This window comes from Aptenodytes forsteri, unplaced genomic scaffold, assembly GCF_000699145.1.
Source record: "Aptenodytes forsteri isolate BGI_AS27 unplaced genomic scaffold, ASM69914v1 Scaffold193, whole genome shotgun sequence".
In the NCBI taxonomy this organism is placed as follows: domain Eukaryota; kingdom Metazoa; phylum Chordata; class Aves; order Sphenisciformes; family Spheniscidae; genus Aptenodytes; species Aptenodytes forsteri.
In genome coordinates, this window is record NW_008795405.1 from 2190472 (window position 1) to 2210717 (window position 20246).

At 41.8% G+C, this 20246-nt stretch overlaps 1 protein-coding gene across 1 annotated transcript in view; it reads left to right on the forward strand.

Moving 5' to 3' along the window:
- Nucleotides 1-20246, forward strand: part of TTLL5 (tubulin tyrosine ligase like 5) — a 145489-nt gene that overhangs the window by 5118 nt on the left and 120125 nt on the right. Inside the window, exons 4-8 of the mRNA XM_009280721.1 lie at nucleotides 758-864; nucleotides 1413-1543; nucleotides 2108-2190; nucleotides 4284-4353; nucleotides 4648-4732. Coding sequence (XP_009278996.1) covers nucleotides 758-864; nucleotides 1413-1543; nucleotides 2108-2190; nucleotides 4284-4353; nucleotides 4648-4732 — 476 coding nt within the window. The remainder of the gene's footprint in view (nucleotides 1-757; nucleotides 865-1412; nucleotides 1544-2107; nucleotides 2191-4283; nucleotides 4354-4647; nucleotides 4733-20246) is intronic.

The following is a 20246-nucleotide window of genomic DNA, read 5'->3' on the forward strand; positions in this document are numbered from 1 at the left end:
TTTTGTGTTTGTGGGTGGTTTGTTTTGGTTGTTGGTTTTTTTTTTTTTTTTTTTACTCTGCAGGGTTAGAACCAGAAAGTTGCTCTGGACCCTCCTGAAGTTTTTCTTTTTACATACTCTGCCAGTCAGACAGGAAATATGTCGTGATTTTGCTCTCTCAAAGGAGGACCCTTTAACCTTAAGCCTGCAAAATTAGGGAAAAAGGGATGCTGAAGTTGGGTCGTGTTTTTTCTCTTCTTGCTTTTAAAGCGTCATCTCACACCCTTGGGAAGATCTGAAGAATTTAATCTCTCAGCCTTTGCAAGCTCACAGAAGCATTGATGTAGTGTTTCATGTTTCTCTTCTAGCACCTGTCTTGCTCTAAAGAATGTCCTACATGCAGCTAATGACAGTTTGAGAGATGAGTGTGTATGGTGGATTTTCTTCTGAATAACACCAAGTTAAGGAATTGGTCTCACAAGTTTCCTGAAGAAATCTAAAACACTTTACAAATTGGGTTTAAACAGTCTATAAAAAGAATAAAACCACAAGTTTGTTTAGAGAAATATGATGTGGTTATTTCCCAGCACCACTGTATAGTAGCTTAGGACAGGAGTCTGGCTAGATTTGCCCTAATATTAGAGATGGGTAGAGGAGATTGTCTTAAACTAGAATTGCTTTGATCTCATAGACATAAGGTCACAGTCTGTAGGACAAGTGGTGGTGCTTTTCATTAGTTCTATGTTTTTGTGTATGGTGTTCTTATGTTGCTTTTTAGGTACACCCTAATAGCAGCGATTATAATCTCATGTGGACAGGATCACACTTGAAGCCCTACTTGCTGCGTTCCCTTACAGATATTCAGAAAGTCAATCATTTCCCTAGGTAAGGCTTTGATATCATGTTTTGCTGAACATCTTTGTGATGGTTTGCAAAACTCTGAACATAGGTAGCTCTAAAAAAACCAGAGTATACATGTTACTGTAAAGTCCCAACGCACTGGGCCTGTGCCACATGCTGTCTTCATTCTAAATGGTTTTTGGGGGTTTGGGGAGATAGTATGTGAGTTGAAGTGCTTGTCTGTAGCCCAAATACTGGATTTTTTTAAAGGTTTTTTTTTCTTTATTTGGTGGTATAAGTAAAGTATTTGGGGCTTTGGGTTCTTAGTTACAGAGATAGTCTGTCACCTGCTAAAGTTTACAAACACCATTATAACAGTTTGCTATGCTTCAGTCTGTTTTGGGAATTGCAAGTGGTGCTACAAACGAGGATGTATATTAATATGGCCATAGGGCATAGAGAGTAAAACTGAAGAGTAGTTGCAGCTTATGGTTTAGACATCTGACAGGGCTACAGATGCTTCAGTAACTAGGACAAAGGGTTGCGGTAATGTGGGGAAAAAATAGATACAGTCTCTTGTTTTGGGACTTCAGGTCATATGAACTGACACGAAAGGACAGACTATACAAGAACGTCAGTCGTATGCAGCTGGCCCATGGATTCAAGACATTCCATATCTTACCTCAGACTTTTATCCTCCCGACAGAGTACCAGGACTTCTGCAGTAAGTGAATGGCTGATGATGCCCAGACCTAAAGCAAAATAACTGGGTGGGGGGAAGGGAATTACTTTTAATATCCCAGCCTGTTGATCATGCCAGTGGTTAAGGCAACAAAATTAGAGGAAGCTGGAAAGACAATGGAAAAGACCCACATGATTTCTTTATATAATTTCTACTCTGCTGTTTACTCCATGCCTGTGTAAGTCCTCAAGAGTGGATGTGGGCTTTAAGGCTCCAGAACTGAGCTTTTTTTTTGTGGATGGTGTTGTTAATGATCAACTTCACAATATCCCTGACTAATATCTGGGAGCACTGAAGAGAGAAGTGCCAAAAGGAGGCATAGGGCAGAGAAATGAAGATATCAGAGCAGCAGAAGGGGCTTCAGGGAGGGGCTGTAATAATTGCAGTGGGTCCCAAGGGGTAAAATGGGACATCAAAAAAGTAGACTTTGATCTCCTCATGGAGTTCTCTAAAGCTTTTACTGTAGGCAACATTCTTGATTCTTGCTCCTCTGTAAATAAGCAAAATGGAAGATGTTTCGGACTTGTGCTGTTTTCTTTTAACCAGATACCTATTCTAAGGACAGAGGCCCATGGATAGTGAAGCCTGTGGCCTCTTCCAGGGGTCGAGGTGTCTACCTGATAAACAATGTAAGTGTTCAGCAAAAGGACTGCTCTTCAGTAACACTGTCTGCAAAACTATGCCAGCTTCCAGGCAAGGGGCATGAAAACATCTAACCAGACACTGGCCCTGCTCTGGATTTCAACCATACATTGGTGAGCAGTTCAACAGTCCTGAGCAGCTGGCAAAGCCTGCCCGGGCCTATGCTGCGTAATCAAAAGCAATCTATTTCTTTGTATGCTGTGCTTATCTTGCAACCTACTTTCAAGTCTTGGCGTATTAGGAGCAAGTTCATGCTCGCTGAGGCAGTTTGAGAAGCTGTGCTGCTTCATGCTCTCCTTGTGGCTGACAGTAGGCTGGCCTTGGTAAGATTCCCAGAACTCTTCTTAGCTGTTTCCCTGTGCGACCTAAACAGTCCTCAAACAGTCCCCTTGTCTCCCTCTTCCCCCTGGAAAAGACCAGTTACAATGAAACCTTATGTGATGCAGTAGGATGTGTATTAATCTTAGAGCTGTGTTATCTAAATGCCAGTGTGCTCTTACTGAGGTGTAATGGGGATGGTTCTTTGATTTCAATGTGCTGGTTATAGTGTCTTTTGCCCTTTTTGGGCTTTGCAGGGAGTTAGGTTGTCATAGGTAACAAATACATCTGGGCAGGGGCCAAACACATGAGGGGATTCTAATAAATATTCTCAGCAGCAAAACTGACTGGTGAGTCATTTTGTTTTCACTCACTCAAACCCCTTTAGCCTCCCTTGCACTGAAAGGGTCATGCTGCCTCATCTGTTCTCTACTTGGATCATTTCCCATAAAATAAAGGAGCAATTTGCCAAGTGTATGAGGTAAGTATTTCCAGAGCTGCACTCAGCTTTTTCTTTGCTTGAAGGAGAGGAACGAGCTCAGGCTTATATGGCAGTTGGCCATGAACTGGGGAAAAGACCCTTCTGGGACCAATCTCCCTTTGTGTATATCTGTTCCAGAAACACTTCAGCTAGTTTGGCCCAAAGACTTCAGTTTTCTTCAGTGTGATGCCATTAAGGGAGTGTCTTCTAGAATCTCATCACAGAAGTGTTTAAAAACAACAACAACCCCCCCCCCCCCACCCCTCCCTTTTGCACTATGTGGATATGTCCCACCAACACACCCCCCCCCCCAACAAAACAACAAACCTTTGAATTTCTCTGATCCATAATAAAACAGGCTGTCACTTTTGTGTGATGTGCTGAGGGAAGCTGAGCTTGCTCCCTCACGTTGTATATGTGCACTCTATATGCCTAGACTTCCTGCTCATGATGCTGGTGGTGTGGCTGAATACATGCAAAATTGAATAAAAGCAGGGTGATGGGGTTCTCTTGGCTCTTTTGCAAACTGAAGGCAAGAAAATGTTTTGCAAGAAACTGTTTGTATGAGTAGTTAAAACTGATTACAAGAGAGAGGCTTGCATACAGCAAAAAGTAAAAGCTTTTTCAACAGATCCCATGTCTTCGTGATGTGTATTTGTCATAGATAGATCTTTCTGTTCTGAGCTACAAGGGTTGTGTCTTCCTGGTACAGTAGCCCCTGCTGTGACCTGAACCTCAGTAGAAGGTATTTACTCATGTAGACAAAAGGGTTGGATACCAGCCCAGGATCTAGCTATAAAGATCACAAGTTGAGGAGTCATTTTCTTCACTTGTAACTTCCTCACCAACTGTAGTTACATACTCTTTCCAGTGTCTTCTAAACCCCTCCTTCATGTGTTTGGTTAAACACTTGAGAAGCAAACAGAATGACAGTCACTTCTTAGATGTGTTCTTTTTCTGCCTATTTTACATCATTGCCATATGGCTGTTAAATCTGTATTCTACTCTAAGGAGCACTTAACTGGAAGATTCAATGGGCAGTTTTTTTGGCAATGTAATCATTCCCAGGCTTCTGGTTAGGATCTAATTACCTTAAGTATGTTGTGATTGACAGTGGTGTTTTTTCATTTTGTTTTTGTTTCCTCCCTCCCCAGACATAATTGTTGGTACAGAGTGGCTTTAGGAGGGAAAGGCTGGAAAAAATGGTGGGTTTGATCTGGTCATCTTCTTATTCCTTAAGCCTCCTGTTTTTTCACTCTTGGATTCTCTGTTCTTCTGTAGCCAAACCAGATTGTCCTGGAAGACAACATCCTGGTTTCTCGTTACATCAGCAACCCGCTACTCATAGATGGTGAGTGTGCTTAGGAATTGCTTTTCTCTCTTCCCCCAACCCCACACCTGAGGATCTCTGCAACCTTTGCAGGAGTTTAGTTGAATAATTGAGTGGTCTATCTTCCTCTAGTACCAGAAAAATGTAACTAGCGAATTTGTTAAAATCTGGAAGCTTTTCAACTGGGAAAGCTTCAGGCACCTATGTCAGCAGCAGATAATGATTCATTACTCTCAGGGTCTGTTGAAATTCCTCAACTGGATATGATGTCTGAAAGATATTTGCAGTCACTGACTCTTGACAACTGTATTTCAGATTTCAAATTCGATGTGCGCCTCTATGTTCTGGTTACATCCTATGATCCACTTGTCATCTATCTCTACGAGGAAGGATTGGCCAGGTAGGGGAGGTTTCTTCTTTCTCAGTGTACCTGCACTTGCCGATCCAGAGGTGTCTTGGCTTGCCTCTGTACTCCTGACACAATAGCAAATGAGGGAAGTGCCAGTTAGGGAGTTCTGCAGAGTTTAAATATATGATTCTTAATCATCCTGTGTCCCATCAGTTTTCTTTATATAAATTATAGGATCTTTAGTGAGGGACTTTATTACATACGTAAATAAATAAAGCAAGTTTTCAACTCTTAAGGGTTGAATGACCAAACACACCATCATTGGCGTGTTCATTCTCAAGGTCGGGTTCTTCTTGAAACCTGTTTGGACTCTTCATGCCTTTGTGCCCCTTCTCCATCCCCCAAGATGAAGGGAATATAAACTTTCTCAATTTCTGTTTAATCCTAAAGACAAAAGCAGTTGGAGACCTGTTGTTGGCTGAATTGGCCTTTGTTTTAATACTTTTAACTGCTCTTCTAAATTTTAGGTCAGTATTTGTATTTTCTACAGTATTGAGTAAGTGGGTTTAGACTAGTTCACTGTTCTTACCCTTCAAGATGTCAATTTTCTTTTGGATGTAAGTCATGAAAGATACTTAAGTGTTCCTCCTGGGAATCTTATCTGCCAAAAATACCTGTTTCTCCTCATCACAGAAGTTTAGCTAAATACCTGTCTATAGTAACTAATAAATTTGAAATAATCACCCCTCTGAATTTCCAACAGACCAGAAATTTAACTATAGTGGTATTTGAGAAGAGAGCATCATAGGACTGTCTTCTGCAACAGTTTTAAGCAATGCTGAATCTGTCTTATAAGCCCATCTGACGTATCCAGAAAGAATATCTCTAGGGTTCAAGCCTGCATGGCTCTGACTTAGGCAGATACTGAATCCAGCTTAACTCTATCCAAAGCAGATACTGAATCCATAAAGGATATATTAATAATGATCCCACAAGAAATATCCTCCTTTAAATTGATGAGCAAATCCCCTTCAGGTGTGTTGTGATGTGCCTCTGCCTGCAAAGATAATATGAACAGATTGTTTCCCTAAAGGGGGGCAGGAAGGGGTAGCTCATCTTGGTCAGTGGAAAAATTGACAACTATATTAACTTTAGAAAAGGAGCCTTAAACATGCCTGGCATGCAAGACTTTTCTCTTGGGAATCAGCAATTAAATTATTAGTTGCTAATATTGCATGTTATTGGAAAGTGAAGAGGGAAACAAGGTCATCGATTGTGAACACATGAGTAGATTGCTAGGATGGTCTGAAAATGGGCAGTGCATAGCAGGCCTCCAAAATAGGATTTGCACCATCATTAATGTCTTAAAGGTAGTTCTGCTGATCTTGTTGTAACAAAGGAGTTTACTTCTGGAAAAATCCATATGTGTAAGAGACAAGTGTTCTACTCTGTTGGGGGCAAGTGTGCCAATTCTATGATAGACAGCATTTTTGTCTCTGACAGTAGCGTAACATGTTTTGCTTTGAGGGGGGAAGTGTATGTGGGGATGTGTATGCTTTTTTTTTTTTTTTTTTCTTTTAACAATTCTAGTTGTATTTAGAGGTCTAGGGAAGGAAATGAGGAAGGAAACAAGTATATTCTTTTGACTGAAATACACTGGTCAGACAGTTCTAGTGAATGCCTTAAGATAGAATCATCAGATTATTTAGGTGGGAAGGGAAGTCTGGATGTTTTTAGTCCAACCTCCTTCTCAATACAAGATCTCCTTCAAAGTTTGGGCAGGTGCTCTACGGCCTTATACCATAAATTTTTTAATATCTTCCAAGAATGGAGATTCCATAGTCTTTCCTGACAATCTGTTCCAGTGTTTGACCATTCTCACTGTAAATGTGTGTGTGTTTTTAATATCAGAATTTCCCTTGTTGCAGTTTGACTGTTGCCTCTTGTCCTTCTGCTATGTACCTTTGAGAAAAGTCTGGCTCTGTCTTTATAGCCATGCATTAACGAGTTGAACACAACAGTTAGATCTCTTCTTAGCCTTCTTATCTGCAGGCTAAACAATCTTTTTCTCCTCAGCTTCTCCTTGTACATCATGTTTTTTAGCCCATTTTAATAGCTCTCTGCCAGACTTGCACCACTTAGTCAATACCTCTACTTGTACTGGGGGGCTTATAACTGGACACGACATTCCAGATGTGTGTCCAGTACTTGCTAAGCACTCACAAGTAAGAGGTATTAATCATTTCCATCAACCTACTGGCTACACTTGTTGATACAGCCCAGCGTGTAGTTAGCCTTCATTGTTGCAAAGGCAAACTGCTAGTTCATGTTCAGCTTGTCCACCAGGACTGCTTGTCTGTTCTGCAGAGCTGCTTTCTATCCACCCAGCCTGTAATGTTAAACAGGGTTACTCCTCCCAGGTGCAAGACTTTTGCATATGCTTTTGCTAAAGTTCATGAGGGTTCTGTTAGCCCATTCCTCTAGCTTTACAGGGGCCATTTGAGTGCTCAGGTCTTGAGCTATGCCATCCACTGCTCTCCCTTTGTCGCCAGAACCATTCATGTCATCCTAGAAGGCAATCAGGAGGCATCAGACATGATTTGCTCTCAGAAAATTTGTGCTTGCTGTTCCAATAATGGTTTTATCCTTTATGTGCCTGGAAATACCTTCCTGGAAGATAATAGTCCAGGAGCTTCTACTGGTAGCAAGACTGTAGATCACCTGGGCTATCCTAGGTAAAAGGTCTTTTGAAACAATGATCTGATTTCTTTGAGTATGTGAGCCAGTGTCCCTACTTGATAATCTGGATGCTGGCTGGCTGAATTTCTTTGTTCTTTTGACATTCAGAATATTCACCTCTAGAGCTTGAAACAGTGTTGTAGTCAACCCTGAGCAAATAACTTAAGTTTTCTTTCTGGGTATCCATCCAGAAGCATCAGTTTCAATTCTGGACTCTCCATCTTGGTAAGATCCCATGTGGCAGTAATACTTGCAACTCACTTTTCAGTGTTCTAAAATCCTTAACAGTCTTACACATGTTTAGATTCCATTTGTTTAAACTATAATCAAATCTAGACCACATGCATGTCCACATACATGACTAGAGCACATGGTGTCCACATACATGACAAGTGGAGCATATATGTACAGGACATCACAGTGTTACTAATGGTAGTTATCCTTTCCTTCAAATTGAATCTCGTCTTACAGCTCTCTGTGAGAGGTAGCTAGTATATGGAGACTAACTGTGGCACTAGGTATCTTAATGCTGCTCTGTGATATGGTCAGCTATACCAGTACAACTGTGGGACTGGTGTAGAGGAAATGAGATGTTATCTCTGGTCCAAGGACAGTCCTGATTCTGGAGGGTAACTCTAGTTCTGTTACTGAACTTCAACTGCCCACTGAGCAATTTCAGCTGTAGTGTCAGCTATGGCTAAAAGCTTGTAGCAAGACTTGTAGTTGAATGCTTTCACATGATAGGTATAAATTTATTGCAGACAATATCTTTAATAACTTTTAAACTTTTCCCTTCTTCTATGGCTGTAGAGTTGGTATGTCTGTGCAGCAAGTGCTGGCAAGCTCTCTTTGGAGGACAACACTCAAGGATGAGCAGAGGTTGACAGAAAACTTTAGGTGGGCTGTTCTGTATGGCCTCCAGATGGCACTAGTGGTCTTTAGCTTTAGCGAGTTGGATTTTTCCCATGCCCTGGATTTGCAAATTCTGTCGATGAGAGGTAAGGAACCTGGAGCTACTGGGTTCTGGCTTCCTATTTAGCTTTTTTGCCTTCCATTTAACAGTAGGAGTTAAGTGCTGGGAGAGACCCTTTTATTGCCTCACACAGTGTAATGCTTTGGTTTAAAGCTGGGACAAAACTTGAGCTGTGCGGGGAGAGGGGAATGCTTTAACCTTTGGGAGTGGAAGCTGGTTTTTGTTCTTTACTTAAGAAAAAAACCCCGCACTGCTTAAGAGTGGAAGCAATTTGTAGCAGAGAACTAGGAGGTAAGATCAGGGCCTGGAATCAAAGGTGGTATTGAAGCAATCTAACGGGAAACCCACCAGCAGAACAAAGGAATCTGGTTTTGGGACCTCCACTAGTGCTTGTGGAGCACTATGGTGACTTCCATGTTTTTAGTTTGCTTTCTGAAGGTAGGTAGTCTCTGAAGTGTAGTCAGGGTGACCTCTTCTGGGTTGTTCTCTTAATTTTCTTTTTCCCTTTTTCTTAGTCTGTCTGAAATGTAATGTTCCCTTCCAGTGTTATGCTTTGCGTATTCCAGGTAGAAGAGGAACCTGACTGTTTCAGTAAAGTTGGTGACCTCTACCAGAAAAGCAGTGCTAGCAGGAAACCATAAGATGTAATGATCTTTAAAAGGAACAAACTTGGTATAATACACATTTGTGATGTTTGACTAGATACTTCCTTAGGCCTGGTTTCTCTTGGCACAGCTAGTCTTGTCATGACATGATCTAGAGTGGAATTTGAGGCTCCAGTGCTGAGGAGAAGAAAGGGATTATGGATCCAGCATGTGTAACTTTTGTGTTTCACTTACCATGTGGAAGAGTGAAGAAAAAGTTTCCTTTGAAGGAGATGTGAAAGGTATGTACCCAGAGGTGTGTAACAAAGCCTTCAGCTACTGTTGCTTGATTTGTGCTGGAAGTACTGAATAACTGTTTGGTTTACCCTGGCTGAAGTTCTCTTTTTTTCCAATGCAATTTTTCAGGAAGATACTGACCTCAAAGCTTTTATTTGTTTACCCCCTAAAAGAATATTGAGTAGAACTTAGGAAGTGCTGATGTTGAGTAGGTTCCTTCTGTAGCTATTTCCACCCCACTCCCCATGGAATAAGCTGTATTTAGTAGGGACAGGGCTGTAGGGACAGAGCCTTAGGTCAGCAGGGTTCAGGTATCAGACTTCTGGAAAGTTACTAAGAATGTTATTAGTGAATGTGCTCCATGTTTTCATCTTTCGGTACAATACTACTTTTCTGGTCTTGCCTCCCTCAAACTCTATCAAACCTCCTCTTGCATATTTTAGGCCTGGCCCACCTCTAGAAGGAACACTGCTAATAGGTATGTTTGGGGATATTAGGTGATCTGTTTGGAGGGAGTGGGATGGGGTTTTTTTCTCTTTCCTGAGGCTTGAAACAAGACTGAAGTTGTGCTTAAGGCATAAAGCAGCACTGGGTGGCTTAATTGGATTGAAAAATGTGGTGTCGAACACTTTTCTAGGACATACTTAAAAAAAAAAAAAAAAAAAAAAAAAAAAAAAAAAAAAAAAAAAAAAAAAAAAAAAAAAAAAAAAAAAAAAAAAAAGTAGACAAAGCATGCTGCCATACATCTGTTAAACTGGCAGATATTTAGTAACTTGGTGCTGGAAAGGACAATTATCATCTAGATTGGCAATCTGTGATTCACAGCCTGGAGAATTGTACCTGGGACCTTTGCATAGGTGGTATAGGTTTGGAGAATGAGATGATTTTGGCAAGCTTGGTCCAGGTTTGCCTGAGGGTATAACTCAGTCATCTGTTCATTTGTTAAAAATCTAGGTAGTTTTGTTTATCTGAGACTTCCAAAATATGTGATGGAATATATTTACTGACATACCTTTTATATCCTAGTATGAATAAGAGGTGCATTGTTGATAAACTACAGTGTTAATTACAAACTTTGACGTGCTTTTGAAGGTGACTCACCAAGCCCAGTTATGTGGAAGTCCCAAGGCTGCTCTTACAGCCAACTGTTGAATTGGTGGATTATGCTGTTTTTTGGAGGGGCATCCATGCAAGGAGAGAATAACAAGCCTGACTTGTGTCTGAAGTACAGCTGAAGAGGACATGGGGCCAGGAATAGTTTGTGCTGTTTGTGAGCCTTCCCCATTTTGCCAATTAGGGACGCCTTTCTCTCTCCCGTCTGACTTTCCCTCCTTCTGTGTACCTCCTTGTGGGACAGAAGGGAGCCTGGTGGACCTGTCTTGCTTGGTGCCTGCAGATATAATGGGGACTTGACGCATGGTGTGGGGAATTCATAGTGAAATGGCTCCTTGTTTTGGGGAGACTTCTCTATAGCCTACTTTTTTGCCTGAACTACCAGGTTTAGACAGCCTTATTTCTGAGCCTGAATGGCTGGAAGGGTCCTATTCCAGCAGGAACCTCGTAGTCAGATTAACACTGAATTTGAAAAATGGATTTATAAAAAAGAAACAGGCAAAACTGAGCTGAAAACCAAATGTTCTTGCAAAGGGCCCAAGGAGCAGCAGCTGGGGGAGACTTTCCAGAAGGACATGAGAGTTCCCGTAATGGCGGGGGGGGCAGCCCGGGCTTAAGTGGCTGCCACCAGCTGCCATCCTGGTGCCTGAGCTCACCCCCCTCAGCCTCGCAGCACCCCCTCCTTCAGTAGCCTGGCTTCCTAATTAGCACTGGCTCCGCTGGGATATTTACCTTTTCTGTGCTGAATTCCTGTGGTTTCCAAAGAATTCAGGTGCTAGTTTTGAGCCAAGGAATTCACATTACCTCACAGACTGGGCTTAGGCCAGAGCCGGTAGAGCTGGCCACAGCAGCCCCGTCCCCCTTGCAATAACCCCTGCCTGGCAGGCCTCCGCTTCTTAGCGAGCGTAACTCATGGACACCTGGGATCAGACTACAACCACTTCAGTAGACATCGCCTCGCACAGAAGCTGTGGAGTGGTGTTTTTCACTGTTGTCCCCACTGGACTTTGGACCAGTGGATAGTGCATCAAGCCCGGAGACTTTGTGCTGCTTCCTTGCTTTTTAATTAAGATAAGCAGGGTTTGAATCACTGAGGGGAAAGAACTGTCTATCTATATATGTCTTTTAATAGAAATTTACTGCCTATACAGACACCCGTTACCTCATTTTAGACTATGTGTTTTTTACCTTGAATTTTCTTCTGTAAAATGGGGTAGTTGGGCCTCAGGCTGCTTACTGTTTGAGAGTTGCAAGGAAGCCTACTATATATATTTTTATATATACGTTATATAAATTTTTTTATATTTTTTTACTATATATATTTAAGTCATGGCCTAGTGATGCCCTTTGTTAAATCTGGCTCCCATGGCAGGTAGCTTAAACACTTGTCTGTGGTATAGGATGTGGCCCTTAGTTAGGGTCCTTGGACAAGGGTTTCATTTTGAACAACCTGCTCTTGTTGAGCTTCATCAAAACTGCTCTTTTGGTTGAAAGAGTTGTTTAAAAAAAGGAGTGGAAAAATGGCTCCTTGAGCAATCTTTTTATATCTTGCAGTGATGTAATTATAATATTGATGTAGCATATCACCATTCTCCAGTAAAAAGTGTGTCTTGCTAGCTTCAGCAACTTGTCTTCTTGATGGCATATTTTAGGAAATTCTGAAGGAAAAGTAGCTAAATACTAACTAGCAAATTCATTTTTTTATCTCTTATATATATATATAAAATATATATATTTTATCTCTTTATCTCCTCATCTTTCATGTTCCTCAAATTACTTTTTTTTTTTCCCTCTCCCCCTTCCCCCCCAGTCCTTTGAGTCTGTCTTTGAGTAGCAAAGGGTGGTCTACCCAGGCATAGTGGGTCTCTGGGTATAACTACATGATCCTACTGTTGTGCTTAACAGACAGGGTCGGTGTACTATCGGAGAGGCTGGGCAACTCCTGGTGACAGTCTGTACAATGAGAAACTAGAGAATTTGAGAAACAGAATAGAAGAGGTTCACCAAATCACAGAGTGGCTGAGGTTGGAAGGGACCTCTGGAGGTCTTCTGGTCCAACCCTGCTGCTCAAGTAGGGCCACCTAGAGCCAGTTGCCCAGGACCATGTCCAGATGGCTTTTGAATATCTCCAAGGAGGGAGACTTTACAACTTCTCTGGGCAACCTGTGCCAGTGCTCGGTCACCCTCCTGGTGTTTCCTTATGTTCCATAGGTTCAAAATCCTGTTAATGGCAGTGCATAAGTTGAAAACTGGCAAATTTGTTATGAAAAGATAAAGTAAAAAAAAGTTGTGTTTTTTTTTTTTTCCTGTCCCTGCAGACATCTGGTAAAACTGCTCCCGGATCTTGTTCTTTAACATAGAACTGTTTGAATAATTTTATCCAGTTTCGGTTAGAGAAACTCTGCCATCATAGAGATGTCACTAAAACTCCTTTTTATGTTTAGTAATTCCCTTACAAGCTTTGGCTCCTATTCATACTCAGTTGCTAACTGACATATCAGGTGGATGCTGTGGAGAATATTCGTGTTGCAGATAGGGGGATTGTGATGGTCTCTAGACTTCTGTTTTCTGTCCTATACTGCAAGGGAACTGGGTCCCAGGTGGCATTTTGGAGTCCATACCTTGATAGTATTAAAAATGGAAATATCTGTAGTTCTCCGTTACCAGTTCTAGTCCATTGAACAATTCCCTTAGGGCGTCTTGTTTTTTTTCATCCTGATTTTAATAGCAGTTCATGGGAACCATAAAGAGAGTTGAATGGTGCAAACAGCTTTCTATGTGGCCTTAGTTCCCTAAACAAAGTGGCAGCTAATAGACTAACAGGGAAGCCAAAGTCTAATGCGTGGGGAGGGGAGGAAAGAGGGACTGGGAAAGTGACTCCAAGCATAAAATGTGAGGAGCGTGCTTATAGAAACACTACGCTGGTTATTTCCAGGACATTTAGGCAGGAACTCTGTGTGCAGTCATGGAAAAGACTATCATAATGTGTGCTTTTTCTGTAGCACTTACTTGAGAGAAAAGGGATTAACTATTCTTTCCTTCTTCCCACTCCAGGGTATTTTCTCTTCTCCTCCTCCTTTCCCAGGCCCTGGCTAGATGTCTCAAATAAGCATTCCAGAGCTGCCAAGTTTCATGCAAAACCATGTAACATCTTATGTAAATATTTAATGATCCAGTTTACGTATTTCCAAAATGACTTGCATATGACAAACTTTACCTTGTTGTCAATTAATTTCCTGAAGTAATGCTGGGGATAAGGCAAAGAGCGGTGTACATCCCCTTGGGTAGTGTCCTGCCTGAATGTGTGACAGTAAAGGGGTAGGTTGTTTGGGTTAAGGCAGTGTAGGGGTGTGGGTTAGGAGCCAATCAAAGTTTGGCATGGTGTGGCGGATTTGGGGATTTCTAGAGATAAGTGTGTGCTCTGTGACATGTTTTGTAGATTGCTAGGTCAACAGGGAAAAGTGCTGCATGTCACTTGTAGAGTAGGTGGCCTGTTGAAGGTGGAGCTTAAGCTTGCTTATTAGGCTTATAGTGAACTCTTACAAGATGGGGAGGGAGGGCAGTAATCTGTCAGTATCTGAATGCCAAAGGTGATTTTTAACATGGGAAGTCTGAAGCATGACAGGGAGGCAGAGAGCTGGGATGCCTCTAGGTGATGTACTGGTAGTCTGGAGGTTGAGAGTACTTCTAGAGTCTGAAGAAATGAGTAAGGATTTTTCCCTTGATTTTCTGTTCCTGCTGCTCAGGCCACCTGCTGCCACTACTGCCACCCTACTGCTTGCTTTTGATTGCTCTTTCCCCCTCTCTGATGCAAGAGAAAGTGCAGCCAGAGGGAGTGCAAATGTGCTGTTGTTGAAGGTGAGCTCTGTAGCACTGTGTAGTTGCTGGTAAAGGGAACTGGTTGTTGCCTTCATCCGAGCTGGCGTGCACCTGTGTGACTTGGCTGTGACCAGCTGAGACATGGGCAGGTGTGTCAGAACAATTGAATGTACGAATGTCACTTCTCTATTCTAAGTTTCAAATTCAGGAATAAAGGGCCTCTGTCCTGCTGAGGAAAGAGAAGCTGCAGTGAAAGGGAGGGAAGCTGCCAGGGCTGTTCACAATATGATTGCTGCTACTTCTGCCTGGGAGGCTGTATTGCTGGCAGCAGTTTGTGTGGAAACTGTATAGTGCACAGTCAACCTCAGTTTAATCTTTGCTATTTCCAGCTGTAGTTTTGGGGTAGAAGCTCTCCCGCAACATTTCTGTTTAGAGGATTTTGGAATCTAATCTCTTGTATATCATGTTAGTAGGTATCCTTAATTTTCTTAACTTATCCCTTTCCTAAGATTTTAAAAGGACAAGATTTATTAGAAGGGGAGGATCTTTGAGAGAATGGGAGTGCAGTAAGGCCAGGGAAACAAGTTAATGAAAGTGAATATCTTTGATATCACTTGTTGTTCAATTTAGACGGTGAATGCAAGCAGTACATAACAAGACAGTGGAAGGTGCTTCCTATGTCCTTGCTGCTGTGAGCTCTATTATCTCTGCATAATACATGTCACAGAGGTGACCCAGGTTAATGCTGTGATAGGGGACCATTCCTCCTGCATCCTCTGCCTGTCATCCTCCCACCCCCCCACAAGTCCATTGGCAGGTGAAAGAGAGTTCAGTCAACGCAGGAGAAATCCAACTTTGAAAACTTGTGGTTAGAACCTGTGGTGTGGAGAAAGCAAACCTGAATTCAGGCCAAAACAGAGTTGATATCCTTCTGATGGTGAATACAGAACAGACATCCATTCCTTTCTTGGTTGCCTCTATAATATTTCACATTGTTAACAAGAAGAACTGCTGGTTTAGATGAGGTGGGGTCAGAAGAATGCACTGAAGTGGCAGGAAAACTTCCTGTCTCACTAACAGTGGAAAATTTCACCTGTTCCTAGATTTTTTTTTTTTTTCACTTGACAAGTCCTACAGGAAAATTCTTTGTAAGAATTCAAAGCAATGTGGATCCAGTTGTTGAACCATTCAGACCACACAAACTTAACTACTAGCAATACACAGCAGTGTTCAGTATGTTAGGTCTCTGCATTGCAAAGCCAATGGAGTAGTCCAGAACTTGGACAGGATCAGATCACAGTGGGGGAAAATAAGAGTTGCTTGAAGCAGAGCAAGAAAGAGGTGGTTTTAATGGGCAGAAGATAGCGTTTTGAAGAGTTTTACTTGATAAAATAGTCTCCTTTGGCTGAAGATGCACCTCCGCATGTGGACAGTCCAGCCTCCAGTTTAGGAGTACTCTTGGATTCCTGGCTGATTGCAGGCTCCGACATAGCAGCATCCACGAGTAATGCTTTGGCTAGGAAACAGTCCTATCCTGGCAGATGATGACCTGGCCTCAGTTATTTGTGCCTTCATCACTCTTTGGCTGGATTGTAGCAATATGAGATACCTGGGCATGAAGCCTTTAGTGCTTAGGAAAATAGCTCGTGCAGAATGTTGCAGCATGTGCTTGTGGTAAATTGTGTTACTGGGAAAACATCAGGCTCGCCCTTTATTTTCTGTGCCACCTTACCATATAGTTTCTAAATTGCTTTTAGGATCTTGGCCCTTATCTTTTAGGTGACAAATATTCTATTCTTAGAAGTGGCTTGAAATTGGAAAAGAGGGGGGCCCTGAAATGAAATAATCCTCTAAAAGATGTAAGATTTCTCAAGAGTTTATTCTAATCTCAGGTTAACACCTAGAAGATTTTACAAGCATTGAAGTTTTCCTACCTTCCACACTTACTGTGAGGCCTGTTCCTATGACCTTAGTGTCTCTAAAAATAACCTGTAAATTTCTGTTGAAGCAAGACATTCTGTAGCATGCACGTCTCTTGTCTTTCCTGGAGAGAACAAGTGTAGTGGATGAGTAGCCTTGTTACTACAGTGGAAGAAAGGTACAGTGAAGTATAGTATGAAAAGCTGTAGAACTATAGAGTACTGAAGGTAATCATAACTGGTATTTCAGTGGTAGTAATGCTCTTCCATCCCAAGCAAGTGTGAAACACAGCCTAAGGGGTGTGGGCTATTGCCAGCGTTATACTTGTGATCTGTCACCATTCTAACATCCAGAGGCTATTGATAGAGGCTCTAGAAATAACTTGGATTTTCCATTTGCAGACTTGCACTTAGCATGAGGCTAGTAAGGCTGTCAAACCAGCTCTTGGAAAATGTATTAAGCTGGCATTTGATTCTGTTGTTTAAAGCTTGGGGTTTTTTGATAGTAGATTTGAGTCATTTAATGTGGGGTTTTTTTTTTTTTTTTTGATGCATTGCTGAACTGGCCCATGATATCCCTTAAGATGACAGCATCATAGTAGAAGAGAAAGTTTATGTACTGAGAGCTCTAGAACACATTGAATTCCCTTCTGAATAATCAGTTCCCATGGAAATGTAAATTCTGTGGGCATGGAGCTCGGACCACCTAATAATTAAGGACGGTCTCTGTAGAAGGAAGTTAATGCGAGCATTTGCAAGGTAAAGAAATACTGTTGTTAGAAGTATTGTCTATGTCTGCCAGGGGTTCATGTCTTCATATTTCTGGTTATATGCATAATTTAAAAAATAAGAAGCTGATAAGCATGGTGAACCTAATTGCCCTCTGCTTCAAAGTATCAAGGGAGCCATGACTTTGTGAAATAGCTTGCTGCTTGTGCTCAGTATCTTCCAGGATCCGGCTGAAAGCATATTATCAACAAATGCTTTCAGTATGCTGCCAATAAATGATTGTTAAGGTGGAGATGATGAAATTATAATTAAGAACAAAATATTTGATAGGGCTGTTGTCACTATTTTCAAAACAGAAGTGCTAAATCCAGGAAACTTAGTTAAACTGAAAAGAAATTCAAATACTTTAAGCTGTGGAAATATGTGGAAAGGGGATCCAAACTTCCAAACTCTTTTCTGTTGCCAGCTGCTCTGACTTCATATGTAGTTAAAGCTCAGAAAAACGTGGTGCAAAATCTTTTTCACTTTTTTTAACCTTGCTGCTTAGAGTTAGTTACATCATGGAGGGTTTTTTTTTTTCCTGCTCCCACCTGTGTATTTAAGGATAGATTTAATCTGATGAGCATCTTCATGGATTTGCTGGTATAGTTCTTGTGGAGAGAGAGCTATTTCTCAAAATGGCTACCAAGTGAGGGCAGTAGTGGCTTCATTTTCACTGAGAAATGAGATTTTTTTTTTTTTGGCAGTTCTTTCTAAAGGAAGGATTTTTTTTTTTGTGTAACTTGTTAGATGTTCTTGTATAGTTCAGCTTCTTCTGAACTACAGAAAATAATAGGGGAAGGATGAAGAGAGATGACTATTAATAAAGCAATTTGGGGATGTAGTCTTTTCTGGACGCTAACTTCATTGCACAGCCAGATGCTACAAATTCCCTGCCCTTTCTCCTTCTTCCATTTTTCTTGAGCACTGCCTCCCTTGTCCTGCTTTGAGGCTTCACCCAAATATACTCTCCTTTTCTTGCAACTAACCCTGCTCTCCTTGGTACTTTCCCTCTTGCCAGGGCTTCTTAGGATAGCATATGTCTGGCTTCCCCTTTACCCTTTCTTACTCCCCTTTATCTCTTTCGAGATATTGGCATCTTAAGCTATTGTGGTATAGGAGGATGGTCAGAGTGAAGAACGTGTTTTTTCTCTTGTTGATTTTTTTGTTTGTTTTGTTTTTTTTGAACTAGAACGTGCTTGCTGTTATGAGCTGTGGTGGTTAGCAGTGGCTCATACTGGTCAATCTGCCAACCAGATGCCCTGGTTTCTGCCCTCGATCTTTTGTTTTATTCATTTTTCTTCAAAGTCTGAGCCCTAAAATATATATTGAAACAGGAATTGATTACAGGCAGAATAAGAAAATGATTGCAGTTGGACTAGATGATCATTGTAGGTCCCTTCCGAGTGGAACTATTCTATTACATTATATTTAACTTGATGGCGTGTTCTTGTCTGGATGTAGGATTTTGCAAATGTCACCACAAATAGTATTATTCTCTGCTTGACGTTTGAATTTTTTTTTTTAAAGTTGTTTTGTGGTCTGCTCCTAAAATGGAGGCATTGCCCTCTTTCTGTCCTGACTCTGAGTCCTAACACTCTCCTTTGTTATGTCTGAAAGAGGGTGTACCTGCATCTCATTGAAAGTTAATTGGTATCTTTCTAAATTTGCTCAAGTGGCTGTTCAGTCAGATCTGTGAAGTGATCTGACTTGCCTGTGGCTATGTAACTTGTGGAGCAGATCAAGTAGGGTGGCTGGAGAGTGCGATTGAGCAGGTGATGAGCTTTCAGCTGCAGTGCATCCTTAGATTGACAAAGGCTGATCATGCAACTACACCTTTAGAAAGCAACTTTTGCACAGGATGTAATTTTAAACACTTTAAATTGGCATGGCTATCAAGAGAAACAGTCCTGCACTTTTCCTGGCTGCTGTTCCCATTCTCGTGTTGACCCTTTCCTTTCCTGGCACAGGTATATGGTCAGTTCCCTTCTGGCTGCGCAGTGCAAACGAATGGAGTGGTATCATGGGCAACTGTACTAGCAGTTGGTTGCAGGAAGCTCCTTCCCCTCCCCCAGAAGCTTATATTGTTTCAGCATTCATTCAACCTCTTCTTAAAGAGGTGTGCTATTGATAAGATTACTGTTTAAATTGCTTCAGTGCAATTTTGTGCTATATTCCTGTGCTCATTCAGGGGCTTGTGGTGTCCATTGTATTGTGTCACCACAAGCATTTCTGTACCCATGCAGTGAACTGATCTGATTTGATAAATAGCTTAGCAAAAAAGGCTGTTTTTAGATGGCTTGCTGTGCAGGACAGACATTCTTGTACCGGTATTGTGCAGGTGAAATGAAGGTGGATAGCTGAGGAAAGAGAGTATGGATAGCTTAAGTCTGTGTGGCCACTGGAGGGGGGGGGGACACGCTTATCAAGTTACAGCTTTGTAGCTGGATCAGGGAGCTGATCTCCCTTTGTCCTTTCGCACCCTTCTCCCTCTCACATCCTGTTCCCTCTGCCTCCCCCTCAACACAAAACCAGAAATCCCTCAAATCCTTACAAACCAAAATCCTGGTCTATTTTTCAGTTGGATCAATTCTTTGATTCATTTCAACACAAATGCCTGTGATGGTAGTGTATGGCTAAGGGAGTGGTGATGCGGTACTCAGTTACAGTACAAGTAATGCCTTTTAATCAGGAGGTTATCACTGTTTCCATAATAAACAGGCTGATTTAACTGTGGTATTGTTGGCTGTGACAGGGTTCATGCGGAGACTAGATAAGCTTGTAGCAGTGTCCTGCTCCTGATGGCGATCTTCCCTACAGTCCCTTTCCTGACATCTTTGAGATATGGAAGGGCTGTGTAGTCACCCTGGAGCAGATGCTGCCTTGTTGGACAAATTGGTCTGGCCTGCAGGTTGTACCTAGTTTCCTGGATGACTCTTGAGAAAGAGGATTGGTAGTTGTAGGCTGTCTAGTTGTTGGTGGTAGAAATATGTTCCCACCCTCAGCCTTTCCTAAGGAGTCCTTGGAGTACACAAGAACTGAGCTGTGCTTGTATGAGACTTCAGGAAGTATTGACTGTGGTATGCATATGTAGTATGATTGCTCTGAAAGTGTGCATTTCCCAGGACCAGTGGATCTTATGTATTCGTGGTGAGTCCTGTTGTGAAATTGAAGGGACTGTGACGTTGACTGTCTAAAGCGAAGTGGCCTGTTTGGCCAGAACGCCCGAAGACCACAAATCTAAGCAGTCGAGAAAAAATGTGCCTAGCGTGATGTGTACACTGTTAGGTGTGAAAACTCCCAGGAGAACAAATGGAGCTCCCTGCTCTAAAACACTGAAAAAGAGACTAAAT